Here is a 15,527-nt window from a genome sequence, read left to right as displayed (position 1 = left end):
TTGTGAATGGCCTAAGCGCAAAGTATCAGTGATTGTGAAGCATTTAGTAACCCTGTTTATGATCCTCCTTTTCTTTCTTTTTCCAAATATGAAGATACAACTCTCCCTGCCTACAGGTTTGTAATCTAACAGGAGTAAAGGAAAGAGAATGGCTGGGAAAGTAAGCACTGAAGCATTTGCTTCTTTGTAGGCAGTGATGAGGTCAGTTTGCTGTCCTGTTAGCTGAGAAGAACTTTCCTGGTTGCTCTTCTTGACCCGGCCATTGATATTGTGTGGCTCCCTATGTTTACACAGTTCTAGGGCAACTGGATGGCAAAGAAAATCCTACATCACTGAAAGGAGAATTCCAACTCCACACTTCTCTGCTGGAGGACCAATCTAAGCTTGCCAAATATATTTGCACTGAATCAGTGGATTTGTACAAGTTTAACTTACTCTCATTTATTACAAACCGGCTTAAAATTTCCTTCAGTTCCAAGGGAGCTGGCAGCTACTAGAGAGGGGCATGAAGGAAACCAGTTTAAAAATCGCCTTTAGAATTAGCTTCACAGCTCTTGCTGGTCCTCTGGTAAAATGTACTGAGGTAAAATCATGATGAAGGAATGTCCATTCAGGTTGAACTGGTACAAAATGTGAATTTATTTTCACTCTGCTCTTCACCCAAAGGGGGCTAACCAGTACAATTTATAAAGTCATGTGCAAGATTCTTGATTATAAACTTCAGCAGGCAATAGAGTATTTATTTATTTATTTTATTTATTTATTTCATTTATATTTATTTATTTCATTTATATCCCGCCTTTCTAGTCAATTGTGACCACTCTAGGCAGCTAGAGTAGGATTTGTTGTTATGTTCCATCAAGCAGGAACTGACTTATGGTGACCTTATTAGGGTTTCCAAGATAGTAAAGATGTTTAAGGAATGATTTTATCAGTTCTACTTAATTCTGTGGGTTTGCATGGTTCTACAGGGATACAAACTCAGGTCACTGTTTTTACACCACACTGAGTATCCTAGAGTAAGATTTAGGCACAGTAATGGAGTTGCTGCTTTCCTTGAATCACCTCAGCAGCAGTAGTTGGTAACTTGAGAATGGGTGCAGACTCTCAGCTAGAGCTCCATTCACGCAGGATGGAGGGTGTTTAGCTGCTGTTTCCTCTCTGTCTTTGGTGACTGATCACTCTTATTTGAAAGAGTGTGAGAACTGATAACTATCAGTAAAATAATATATTTCATTATGGCCCATTGAGTTTTTAACTCAAATAATTGAGAGAAAAATGAAGCCAGTCATTAGATGAAAATATTGAGGCCAGCATCCTGTTAGGGATTACTATATGTGGAACTAAATGAGTGAAAATGGTTGTTCCTATTTGGTAAAGTACTTGGTTATGCGACTAGCATCTCATGAAATAACCACAATCCCTTCTACTGTTTTAATTCTGTGTATGTTAATCTCTTACAAGATACTGGCCTGAACATGTAAGAGAACTGCTAAGGAATCCATTGTGGAGTTTCAGTCCAAGACTGGAATCAAAGCTGTAGGTAGCCTTATTATAATACTTGTTTAATCATAAGTAAGTTTGCCTTACAAATAGGGCAGTGCTCAGTGCTGTAGCCCTACCCCTTTTGTCATTACTTTGTTTGATCTGGATGTACTTTTTAACAACTATATAGGGCTGCAGTCCCCAGTACGATGTGAAATGAATGAAATATGTGTTGATCTCTCTCTCGATCTCTCTCTCTCTCTCTCTCTCTCTCTCTCTCTCTCTGTGTGTGTGTGTGTGTGTGTGTGTGTGTGTAGGCCAGCCTGGTAGTTTATAGGCCTGGTAGGTAGGCAGAATTGTTTTTTAAAAATCTGCTAACACTTCTGTAGCATACAATAAAATGAACTTAAACTTTCTTAAACTTGCTTATAAGCTTTCATTACATTATGACATATTCCACGTTATAATTGCATGCATTATCCATGCTTATGTCCATGACCTTTAGTTGTGCTCATGAAACCAGTAAGTTAAAAGTTCTCTCAGGAGGGCATCGTAAAGGTCAAAAGAAAGCCCATGTAAGAATGTCTTCAGTTCCGATCTGTGGCTCCATCTGTTCCTATCTGTAATCTTTCTAGCGCTCACTGTGAAGCTTTCTTTCTTTTAAAGGAAACAAAGTAATTGCTGGTCTATCTGTCTTTAGTAGATGGCATTGATAAAGGTGCACAGAAAGTTTCTTCTGAGCCAGTGTGGTTAGAGGGCTGGATTGTGACTTGAGAAGCCCGGCTCCAAGCCCCCCTTGAACTGTAGGTGACTTTGGGCTGATCACACATTCTCAGCTTAACCTACCTCATAGGGTTCTCTCATAAGGACAAAATGTGGAGGAGAGCCATCTACCATCACACTTTGAGCTTCTTGGAGAAAGGAGAAGATATAGACGGTAATGAACAAACAAAACTGGAGGTACCTCTCTATTGTTCCAAGTCCAGCAAATGCACTCTTCTAGGGGGGGTTAAAATTCTGTTCTCTGCTAGTATCGCTTAATTTCCGTTACTTCATACTAACTGTGCCAACAATTAGCCTTCCAGAACATCACTTGAATTTACTTTTCTTAATTTAATGATTATTTAAAACAAGATGAATAAAACAAGGTAGTTTTTTTAAAAATTAAAATAAGTTATTTTTATTCTTTTCACTCTGGTTATCACTTCAGATTACCAGATTACTTATGTTACTGCCATCAGATAGTGTTGTAGTAAGAGCTGTTTGCTAGTGAATGACTAGCTTAGAAGACTTAAGTGCAGTTAATTCACAAGAACCAGATAATGTCAAACTAGCAGTTTCAGTGTAAATTCAGTGCCCAAGCATTTAAAACATTAGAGCAATTCTGATGGATTTATACATCAAGATAAATGGTTAATTTAGTTGCTCTTCTTCCTACTTCTACAGCCATGTTCTCATCAGTGTTTGGTTCCCTCCCTGCCCTTGCTGTGTGTTGTATCAGCTGACCTCTTCTGCGGTGGATTTTCTGTGGGAGTCTGGCATGATAAGGCTTGCACTACTTATGCTGGGTCCATGCAGGGGGTGGGAAGGGCAGGATTCTTGTGTTACAATGTTACTGCATTTGGAACAAGATAATATATGATTCCCTTGCTCACTTCTGTGCAACATGTTCTTTTTTGTGTTTTAAATGCATATTTAGAGTACCACCAGATGGAGGGGCAGCACTTTATTATACTTCTGAGTACTTTATGTCTAGAAAACCTGAGAAGGGTTGCCATAAGTATAAATCAGCTTGGCAACATATAATTAATTAATTAATTAATTATTAATTAATACTTAGTAAAAGTGTGGTTCATCATTTTTTCTTGATCATATTACTGTTAAGTTGGATGGTAGTGTTTGTTGGTTGTGGGTAGTATAAATAGAACATTGATGTCATTGTCAATATCTATTTCAACATTTTAATTGGCAAGCACTGTGAACTATTGACATGTTCCATGCAAATGACAACCATTAAAAAAATTAATGAAGAATTTTAAGGCCTAATCCAACTCTTACTCCCAAATAGAATAGACTTATTGAATCAGTGAGATTTTATGTTGTGTTGATTTTATCGTGCAGCAATCTGTTCACCAGGTCTATTGCAGCTGGGAATGGCAGCTGGGTTTAGGACTAACTGTGTGCCTAATTTTCTTCCACTACAACCAATGAGACTTAAACATTCTTTCTTTTGCCTAACTTGCAGTCGATGCATTCTTGTTTGGCAGATATTTATCTCTTCTTTAAATAGATTAATAATAATTTATATACTGTCCCTTAGCATAGCTTTCAAATATTTTACATGTTTTTTAAGAGCCAACTTAAGACCTGGCTCTTTAGGCAGGCCTTCCCTCCTGTGAATATCTAATTTATTTGTTATTTTCAATTGTGTTAATGTTGTTTTATTTTTTATTATTCTTCAGTGTTGTTAGCCACCCAGAGTAGACTTTGGTTTAGATGGGCAGGATAGAATTTAAATAAATAAGTAAATTACAGTGATTAGATAAAATGCAAATAAAGCATATATAACATTTAAAAAGCATCAGTACATTCAAATATATTAAAAATCAGGGCAGGGGAGCTAGCAATGTTGTTCTTAGGCATGCTTCCATAGATACTTATTTTCCTTCTTAAAATACCTAATTATTTCCTTGTTATTGTTGCAGTTTCAAATAATAAGCAAACTTTTTAATACCTAGTGTATATAGTGTATATATGTTTTTATAGAGTGTATATAGAGTTTATATAGAGTGTACATAGAGTGTATAGTGTGTGTTTGTGTGTATATATATGTGTGTGTGTGTGTGCGCGCGCGCGCTATATATATATATATATAGCAGTTTCTGACCCATTGCCTGTAACTAGTTAAAACATTATAAAATCCAGATTAGTTGCATTTCTTTTGAATTTGCTTCTCCCACTACCTCTTGCTTTAATGTGCGTGTGGTGGAGGAGAGGAGGGACTGTTTAAGGAACAGGTGTTTGCCTTGTCTTAATTTTATGAGGCTTACTCTCCATAAGTTATGAGGCAAAAGAACTGAACAAAGGCATTTATGTAAAGCTGTTATATGGCTAAATAATTAGAACATGGCAGGTTTCCTTTTCTCTCTACCTCTTCTGACCTCTCCCAGCAGTCATCTTATTCTTGGCTTTGTTTAATTAACTTTGCGTTGCCTATGGGTTGGATCAAATTATGGTCCTGCATTTAGAAGTGCTAGGAAATGCTGTATTCTAAGCCCTGCTGCTTGCTTGCTCAAGAGATGTGCCACCCTGCAGAGTCAGCAGGAGTTGAAAGTAACCATGCCTGCTGATAGCCTAAGACATCCATGGAAACTCTGCAGCTCTCTGGCCACCCACAGAGAGCAGTGGCAGTCTCCCGGACTTTAGTGTTTCCTGAGGTGCCTTTCTTCTGCTGCATAGCCCTTCTGTTTACCACTCAAAATACACAGGGAAAGGGCCATAAGTGTGTGCATTTGGATTTATGTCCTGCTATATCCTGCTATATATCCTGTTCAGTGTAGTCTTTATTAAAACAAGGTGGTATTTATGCCTCTATTTAGATGCCCACCCCAAAGCATCAGTTGCAGAGTTTCCAGAAGTTCTAAGGCTTTAGAAATTTCCTGAGGCGAAGGAATTCCACACTGGAAAACAGTTCACTTTAATGTCTTTGATATGTGATGTAACACATATCAGGAATAATCTGACAGAGTCATTACTTTAAAACGTTTATGCAAAGGAATGGAAGTGAAGCTGTACAGGAAAATATAGCACCAAGGGATGGAATGGCCTGGAAAGTCCCCTAGTAGATGTCAGGAAAAGGAATATTGCAAACATTATTTTTGCTTAGCTGGAAAAATGATGGTAAGAAAAATTAGAAAGTGGAAAAAATAAGTTTGTTTTGTTTGTATTGGCCAGTTGGCCCTGCCCAATTGGTTGGACGGGTGGCTGGTTGCACTTGCTGGTCAGTCACAGTTGTGATTTCTTCCTGTTTTCAGATCTGAGGTATTACAGAACTGACCTCAGAAGACCAATTAATTTTAGCTTTATTCCTTCCTAAAAGAACTCTCACTTAAATTCAAGACTATCTGAACACATTCTTTTGTAGATATTTTATGTACTTATTTGTTATAATTGGTCTCAGGGCTATTTATGATAGGAGTAAAGCAATAATAATAAAAAAGAGTGCTCTTCCTTTTAGTAAATTTCTCCCCAAAGCAGGAAAAGCAAGGAAGATTAATCTTTTAAAGCTACATAGTTAAGCTGAATTTAGCTTTGTAAAGGTAGCAATATTTCAAGGTTGATGCTTTATTTGAAAGTAGGAAATGCAGCAGGGTGGTGGTGAAAATACTGACTTTCTGGTTTCTAGTAATTTGAGAATATTTTAGAACTATTCTTAAACCTTAAGCAAATTGTTAAACATAGGTGCAGGATATGTTTTTAAAAGAAATACAGTGTAGGTCTATGAGATATAGATGACATCTCAGGAGTCTGGAAAAGTTATTTGACAGCCTCTAAATCCCAGAATCTCCCAGTCCCGTATTGTCAGTATTTGGAAAATAGTTATCCAAAAAAGTAACTTTTCTAAACTCTGAAAAAAATTGAGTATGGGTTACCTTTCTTATAGCTCAAAAGACTTTATGCTCCTTTGCAGAGATGCCATATTGTCTATTCTCTGTCTCTTTATAAGAGTCTCAAACCATCTAATTAGGCTAATCTAAGGTTTATCCGCCACATTTCTGAGACTTGCCCGAACTGTACCATGATAGAGCCAAAGATAGCAGGGATGGTGTTCATTAAAACTGCCTCATGTAGAGCTGGTTAAAGAAAAGTTCTGGGTACCAACTGGCTGTTTCCTAAATTCCTGTTGCCTAATGCCTCTGGTTCTTGCCCTCATCTAATCCTCTGAACATGTACCCAAAGGCACTTAGAATAAGGAAATGCAGATCAGACTTGGGATTGTAAGTATTATCAGAATTTTTCTTGTTATGTCAAGCTGATTTTGTGTATTTCACTTTAGTACAAGAAAGTGTGCAGTTAATGTGTGAAGGTCACCCTGAACTTTCAAAAGCATTCATTTCTTTACAGTGCAAGCTCGAAACTACTGTCAAATGCTTATCTCTTACAAAAATTGGTTCTAAATATTGGCAGAAATCTTGACTAATCAAATTCTATTCTAGTTGTCTTTCTAATGTGTTTGGAATAATAATTTTGCATGGTGAAGAGTTTTGTGTGCAGCTGAGAGGCATGTAAATACAAGCTGCTTATTTACGCTGCAATTCTTGATTTGCAATATGATTGCTATGGAAACCACGTAATGAAAACCTTATAACCATCTGTGTGGTTTGATGGATTTTACTGTATAGCCCAGCCGTTTTTGTTTACTGTTATTAAAGTATTGAGTAGAATATATGAACCCACAAACTGTTGTTATCTGTAATATTAATTAATATTTTATAATGGCATGGAGTCTCCTAACTAATATAAGCACAGTAAAATGTTTGTTATTATTAACCTTGTTATTAATAAAGGCTAGTGTGAGTATCTTTGCAATGAATGCCAGAGCTTTTGTGCAGAGAGTGGTGGAGGAATTGCTATTTTAAAGATAGATTTATATTGTAGTATATGCATTATAGAATACCCATTTTGTGGCAGAATATTTGAATCTAATTTCAATAAACACTGTCTAATTGTGGGGGAAAGTGATTTATTTTTAAAGCATTAGAAAATGAACATCTATACATAAGTAAATACTGACCTGGTTGCTCCTGAGGTAAAAAATGTTTTTTAATCATTATCTTATTATTTTATTATTATTTTATAAAAGATTATATATAATGCTGTGTTTCCCCGAAAATAAGACAGGGTCTTATATTAATTTTTGCTCCAAGAAGCACATTAGGGCTTATTTTCAGCATATGTTTTATTTTTTATTTTTCATGTACAACAATCTACATTTATTCAAATACAGTCACGTCATTTTCTTCTGGTTGCTGCACAATGGTGGCGGGTGGGGTTTCATTTAACTGGGGCTTATTTTTGGGGTAGGGCTTATATTACAAGCATCTGAAAAATCATACTAGGGCTTATTTTCAGGTTAGGTCTTATTTTCGGGGAAACAGGGTACTTTATTGTATTAAAAATAAGAATGGAAGGATACTGCAGTGAGGAGTGCATCTGTGCCTCATGTTACTGTCCCCATTACCTGTGTGGGCGGAAGGTTGGCCACAGAAGTGTAAATCTGCCTTAAATTCCAGACTTAAGTGTATCGTTGCCTCTTGCCCTGCCATTTCCATTTTCTTTCTTTCTTTCTCTCTGTCTGTCTGTATCTCTGTTTTCTGAGTCCCTCCCTCACACAAACATACATGCATACATAGGATGTGCTTAATGCAGTGGCTGAAGAAGAGAGATCTAGTGCGTGTCAGTTTGTGCCCCCACAGTCTTGTTCATGTTTAAGGTACTATAAGATTTATCCTCTCCCCCCCAATCAAAAAACCAAGTGAACTCTGTCACCATGATCAAAATTTAGAATATAACATTCTAAAGGCAGGTACCTCTTTCTTTATGCATGCATGCATGTTCTCTCTCTCACACACATATCCTTCTGTTTGTTACTCTGAAAGTTACCATATAACATTCCTGCTATGTAAATAAATCACTGGGGAAAATGCCACATTTGGGCTTAGAAAAGGACAATGTTTTTGGAATATACAGGTCCTAGGTAAGTGGACTAGTGAGCGAGAAGAGGATTTGGGTAATTTTTAAAGGAGAGTTTTCTTTTTGGTTATCGAATGGTATATATATTTACCCTTTTCCAAAGAGGAGAAAGATGAACCCGTGGAGAATGGCTGGCATCATTTCTGTCAGCGCATGTCATAATAAAAGTTTGACAGTTTTATAGAAGGAAAAGCTCTCTTTCACAGTGTGCTGCATATTAATGAGCAGTTATGTAGTGTAACATAATTAGAAATGTGGTGCCTAGTGGAAAGGAAAGGAAACTAATGGGGGATGTGAATGTTTGTTCCCAGGATATGAGCCACAGGATGAGAGTGCCTCCTGGTGCCCTTGATGGTACATAGAAAGGCATTTCTTTGTGTCTCTGTGTTTTTCTTGTATGTGGTAACAGGAAGCTGTGTCACTGCTCAGCATATCCATAGCATAGTTCTCTGTATGAAGTGGTGCCATTTTATCTCAGACAACGCTTATCTCATAGGAAAGGCTGCCTTTGGCCACCCAAGGAGCTTTGTGGCAGAACTGAGATTACAGACTTTGTTTCTCACATCCATGTTCAAAGTGCTGAAAACCCCCTCCCCCATGTTCCACTTACTCTTTTTAAACATTAGAAGGGCTGTACTGTATCAGATATGGTTACCACAGTAGACTTAACTAGGCTGGCTTTATTTTGATGTCAGACAACCAGCTCTGTCAAAGTCAGAGCCCAACCAGTTGCTGAGGCAACAATATGAATATTTAATTCACATATTAGCTCACATAATGATCACTGCAGATGGTGGCAGCAGCCATGAAATTAAAAGGTGCCAGCTTCTTGGGAGGAAAGCAATAACAAACCTAGACAGCATCTTAAAAAGCAGAGACATCACCTTGCCGACAAAGGTACACATAGTCAAAGCTATGGTTTTTCCAGTAGCGATGTATGGAAGTGAGAGCTGGACCACAAAGAAGACTGACCACTGAAAATTTTATGCTTTTGAACTGTGGTGCTGGAGGAGGCTCTTGAGAGTCCCCTGGACTGCAAAGAGAACAAACCTATCAATTCTGAAGGAAATCAACTCTGAGTGCTCACTGGAAGGACAGATCCTGTAGCTGAGGCTCCAATACTCTGACCACCTCATGAGAAGAGAAGACTCTCTGGAAATGACCTTGATGTTGGGAAAGTGTGACGGCAAGAGGAGAAGGGGACGACAGAGGATGAGATGGATGGACAGTGTCATCGAAGCGACCAACATGAATTTGACCACACTCTGAGAGGCAATGGAAGACAGGAGGATCTGGCGTGCTTTGGTCCATGGGGTCACGAAGAGTTGGGCACAACTTAACGACTAAACAACAAAATACTCCTGGATGATCTACTGCTCCTGGAATCCATGGCTGAGGTGTCTGCAGAGCTTGACAGTTACTTTCTTAGACTACAACTCTAGAATCCCCCATCCAGGAACCGCTACAGTATTTTTTTTTTTTTATTGTACAGTTGGACACAAAATGTGCTGTTGAAAAAATACCTGTGTAGTTGGAAACTCTTAGATGTGCACTTAGAGAAATATGGAAAAAATGTAAAGAGTTCAAATCTGTTTATTAAGAAGACAGGCTGTGTCCTGTAATACAATTTTTGTAAGGGTCAGAAACTGTTTGGAAGTGTTATGCCCAAACTATGTTAATACAGTGGGGTCTTGACTTGAGAACTTAATCCGTATTGGAAGGCGGTTCTCAAGTCAAAAAGTTCTCAGGTCAAATCTGCATTTCCCATAGGAATGCATTGAAAACCATTTGGTCCGTATCTGCTCTTTTCCGTCCATAGAAACTAATGGGAAGCTGCTATTCCGCCTTCGACCACTAGAGGGGGATATTTTGTTTCTTTTTTTCTTAGGTCAAGAAAGGTTCAGGGAAGGCAGGGAAAATACAGTCCAGGCAGTACAGTACCAGGCAGTCTGAAGACTGTCTCCCAATCCACTCTCTAAACGCTGGGAGGAGTGAGGAAGCAGACAGGCACCCTTTTCACTGGCCAACAGTTAACTGAAAGTTCAAAATTTGCACTTTCCCTGCCTCCCACGTGGGTTTTTTTCAGTTCTTAACTCAAATCTAAGTATGTAAGTCAAGTCAATATTTTCCTATGAGAGTGGTTCTTAAGTCAAAATGTTCTTAACTCGAGCCGTTCTTAAGTCAAGACCCCACTGTACAACTTTGTCTTTATCAGGCCTCTTCACATTCTACTGGCCACAACGTAGCAAACACTAAAGCAACAATTTAGCCCGAAGATTGGTTTATGGCCTTATGGGAGGGATGAGTCTGATAGGACATTTGCGCAGTTGGAAAATCTACTTTTAAAAAGCCCCGAGGCACTGCAGTCCCTCTCCTCTGCATTGGAGGCACAGTAGAGGCTGTAGAAACTTCCTCTGGGATCTGAATGTGACACTTGTTTTCACTATTTTGTAGATAACCAAAGTAAAGTTAGATGCACAGTCTAGTGGCAACTGCATTTTAGTGGCAATATAAGAATTAGGTTTCAGTGATACAAAGACCAGCATGGTGTTGTGAGCCTATTATGTTCTTAAGATGCAAGTTTTCAGTCTTCAGGTTATTTGCTTGGGGGAAATTGGCCCTTCATTGTATAATTTTTATGTGGGGAATATTTCATACATATCAGGGATTGGGTAAGCTCCATGGAACAGAGAGACAGTTTTGTTCAGTAGGGACCTCTGCACTCTTTCTAAAATGCAGTTAATTTACTTTCTCTCCCCAATACTGCCACTTTGGAGGGAGGGAAAACACTCCAGGGGAAATGGACCCCCACACAAATTCGCATGCCTTGTTTTACAGGACCACTGCTACTTCTGAAAGTTTCCAGGGGTGGCAATTCTTTTCTTTTCTCTCTTTCTTTTTTGACTTTATATTTTTTGAGTTGGAGGGGGGAGGGCAGGAAGTGGCCTTAGGGCTATAGTGAGAACTATTAAGTTTTAAGTGTGTCACTGTGATGCAGAACTAACAAGAAGCAGAGCTTGGGATGTTATAGTTTAAGGAACTCCTTGCATTATTCATTACTTCTTGGCAGCCAGGTGCCCATTATTGTTGCTTCATTCATACAAGTCATTTGGTGCTTTATGCGTTATTAACACATTACATTTTTGTTACCAGCAGGACAGACAAATGTAGGAAAATATTGCCTAATTCCATCTAATAGCTGATTATGATACTGCACTTTGCAAATATGTATAAAAAAGACATAAGCGTTCTGATTCCATCTTAACAGCTAATTCTGATATTGCACTTAGCAAATATGTATAAATACTATCTAATTCCATCTAATCACTGATTTGGATATTGCACCTTGTAAATATGTATAAAAAGACAAAGGCAAATCCTGTTGCACTGCTACACAAATGGTGCAATTTTTGGAGGTGAATTCCATCAAGTTAAGAATTTTTCATTGACAATAGCTGAAATCCTGTAGTAGGTGACAACAAGAGTAGGTTCATTGGATCACTGGAATTTGCAAAGGTTTTAACTAGAGATAGGGTATTCGTATTCAAATACGAATATCCCCATATAGGTGGAAGTAACGAGGATTTTGCCGCTCCTACCAGCTCCACCGAGCCTTCCTATTGTGCTGTTGTCCGCAATGGATTAGCCACTCTCCAACCTAGCAGAGAGGCTTGTCATCCCGCCTCCTGCCAGAAGTGGGTAATCGACTGCATACAACAGTGCGATAGGAAGGCTCTGCAGAGCCAGTGGCAGCTCCCAAATCACGAGTGGACAGTCTCATTATTTCCACCTGTGAGGGGATATTCGTATTCATATACAAATACCCCCATCTCTAGTTTTAACTCACCAAATTCCAACTCTTTCAGTGGGCCTACCCTGGTGGCAGCTTATCGCTGGCTTTTAGCCAGTATCCGTTGCATACTTAACTATATGACTTGGCACACAACCAATCATGCCTTCAGAGATTTCTTCAGAGGTCATGGCTTTCTTGTTGCAGCGTAACAGGCTTTGTTCCAAAGTATGCTTCCCTTATTGATAAGGGAATGGCATAAGAAAAATTCTTGTCAAAATGCCCTTTAAAATATTCAAAGTAACTTTTGAAAGTAACTAGGGGCTATTCTTTAAATCTAAAACTAAGTTTTCAACTACCAGCTACATCTCTCATTGCCTGAAAAATAACTAACTGCAGGAAACGTTGCTTGTAACTAGTTATTTCCAAGCTTTGGTAAGAAAATAGTTGAGATCAAACACTGATGGCTGAATCGCATATCAAATTTGATCCCAGCAGGAGATGGGACACTGTTTCTGCCCTATCTATCTATCTATCTATCTATCTATCTATCTATCTATCTATCTATCTATCTATCTATCTATCTATCTATCTATCTATCTATCTATCTATCTATCTATCTATCTATCTATCTATCTATCTATCTATCTATCTATCTATCTATCTATCTATCTATCTATCTATTTTATATCCCGCCTATCTGGTCGGGTAAGTACCACTCTAGGCAGCTCAGAGAGGTGATAGCTAGATTCTTTGGCCCAGTTGCCAACAAACAACATTTGCAGTACACAAACTATTTAAAATGTGTTTTATAAGCTTTTGTGCATTAAATCACCTAGAGACTGACATATTTGAACATATTGCTTGTATTTGCAGAAGAAGAAGCAGGAGCAGCCACTGTCCCGAACTTGCCAACAAAAGGTGAAGAACCAAAGAAACAGAGCCAGGAAACAGTTAGCAATAGTTCAGGTATGTCTTTTGCCTATTGTGTTTATCTTTTCCATTTACTTGTTGGCATTTGCCTTCCCCTTAGCTCAAATGAAAGATTTTTAAGTTCTAGCAAGTTTAAGTAGAGCGGGAGGAGGCCCAGGAGGGCATCAGAATAGCACCATTTAGGATGCATTAAAATCGCTTGAGAAGGATTTATAAAGTAAGCCAATTTATACAAGGTATTCCTTCCTGAATTACTTTGTAATGACTCAATTAGCTTTCATTTCTTCACAAAGGAGATTTAGCTGCATAAATTAGCTTATCATCATTGAGGAAGTGTCACTGTTAAAGGACAGTTTATAGATACAACATGCAGTTGCTGTCAAACCTATAAGAATGTAATATAGACATCTGTGTATACTTTGTGCTTGAGCAGAACAGACTTCTGTCATTCAGAGACTAACAGGGGACAACAAGTTGCCCAGGGGACCAGCAATGTAGACGTCTCTGAAAAGGTCATCTTGACACAGGCTCTGACGATCGACCCACAGTTCTGTCTTCTTTGATAAAAATCAGATAAACTTAAGACCACTAATTGATCTGCAGCCTGTTTAAATGTTGGCCATGCATATCTTCATTGCATATGATTATACCTCAGAAAGCAAATGAACTGGGGCTAAGAAATGCCAGTGTCCAGTGTTAGCACAAGGAAAGGCAATGGCAACATTAAAAATTAGAAGAACAGAGAAATGTTTTCACATTCTCTTGCTTTTCCCTCCCATCCCTTAGACTGGTAATTTACCCTTATGCTAATGGTTCCTGCATACTGTGTGTGTGTGTGGGGGGGGGCTAGAAATCAATCAATCTATCAAACAAATAAATAAACAATCCTTGCCCATCATAAAAAGCAGTTTAACTAATGCTATAGGAAAGTATTGTCTTGACACCCTCAGCTAGGTTTTTCACTTAGAAAACCAACCCCAGTTCTTTATTGGACCACCTCTTTACACCCAAGAGAGCAGCTGAGCAAAAGATGCACTCCTATACAGTAGCTCCTTTCCTCCAAAGGAACAAACCACAGGTTCTCCTCATCATCATATTTGCTCCACATCATTCTTCCACTGCTGTCAGAGAGAGGGAGGATGAGGAGTGTGCTCAGGAAGTGTCTTTGCTATGCCCTTCCTCTTAAACTGTGTAGAAAGGAAACAGGCTTGATTTTTGGCATCTCACAGGAAGCTATATGAACAAGTTGCTGTAGACAGTTTAGGTTTGTGTTTGTCGTAGAGGAAGCAAAGATTTGAGTCATCAAATGTTGCTGTCAAGGGTGGTCCACTATAAAATAAGCATTAAATAACAATGTAACCTTGGCAGTAGAATCACTGATGCTTTTCCAAAACTGGAAGTGTGCCCAAATTACTAAAATGTCAGGCAGCTCCATTTCAAGGCCATGTGAAGTAGGCACCAGAGATTTACTCGAAATACAACTGGAAAACACTTCCTGTGCTGACAAATTGTCTTTCACTTCTGAGCCATTTACACATCCTACAAGAATCCCATTAAGTAAGACTCAACAAATCTAAGGTGAAAGGGTATGGTCCAAGATTTCATGAAGGTGGAAAATTTAAAAGTGACAGGGCCTCTTAAAGATTCCATCATGGATTCAATATGTTCCTCAAAATCAGATTATTTTTGGAGAGATTTAGATTTTCTTTTTTTACATTTGGATTTAAGCCAGAGATTACTAACTGCCAATGAATTAGATAATGAGAAGGTATGGAATTATGCATTTTGGTGATGGGAAACTCACTCTAGCCCAGCTACCATGGTCAATGGAAGGGATTATGGAAGATGGTCCACCATCTAGAGAATCAGATGCACTTTCACTACATTTTTAGGCGGCTTCCAATATAGTATGAACAATAAAATAATACAAAAATTACATAAATCATACTGTAATATACTCAATACAACGATAGAATAGAAAATAAATAGAGAATAAACAGAAAAGTCAGATATTATATTGCAGTACATGGTTCTATTAACTTCTCTCTAAGTGCATTAGAAAAGCCAATGGATCAGAGATTCACTTGGGCTACTATCCTGTTTTCTTCAATAGCTAACTCTTCCAAAAAGCTCACAAACCAAACATGAAGATCTTAGGGTCCTCAGTGTTGCCTTTCATGAACTGGAATTCCGTGACATATTGCTTCTGAATACAGAAGTTCTCATAAAGTCTGAGGAGAATCCTTGCAGTTCTGCTGCCCATGCATTCCAGGCCTACAACAAAGGAAGCTATTTCTTTAGTCAGACATTGAACATATGTACATATGAAGGGCCTTCGGAGTTATAAACAACCTAGCAGCACAAAGTTCCAAAAAGAGTAGTCCTAGAACAAGCTGGAATTTTTAGCATTTATACATTACTGAAACAGTGATGTCTGTGTTGGCTTGGGCATGTCATGAGAATGGCTGATGGTCGGATTCCAAAAATCTCCTGTATGGAGTATTAGTGCAGGGAAAGTACCCCAGAGGGAGACCATAGCTGCGATACAAGGTTATCTGCAAGCGGG

At 38.5% G+C, this 15,527-nt stretch overlaps 1 protein-coding gene across 4 annotated transcripts in view; it reads left to right on the top strand.

Moving 5' to 3' along the window:
• The window catches only part of SKAP2 (src kinase associated phosphoprotein 2), a 137,861-nt gene that overhangs the window by 100,746 nt on the left and 21,588 nt on the right, over window positions 1-15,527 (top strand). For all 4 annotated transcript variants that reach the window (XR_012088315.2, XR_012088317.2, XM_020780691.3 and 1 more), the window contains one exon: window positions 12,905-12,997. Coding sequence is in view for 2 of the 4 variants with exons in the window: in XM_020780691.3 (XP_020636350.3) it covers window positions 12,905-12,997 (93 nt within the window). In the remaining 2 variants the exon portion in view is untranslated. The remainder of the gene's footprint in view (window positions 1-12,904; window positions 12,998-15,527) is intronic.

This window comes from Pogona vitticeps, chromosome 6 (assembly GCF_051106095.1).
Source record: "Pogona vitticeps strain Pit_001003342236 chromosome 6, PviZW2.1, whole genome shotgun sequence".
Classification (NCBI taxonomy): Eukaryota; Metazoa; Chordata; class Lepidosauria; order Squamata; family Agamidae; genus Pogona; species Pogona vitticeps.
The sequence above is the reverse complement of the archived record's forward strand: the minus strand, read 5'-3'. Positions and strand labels throughout refer to the sequence as shown.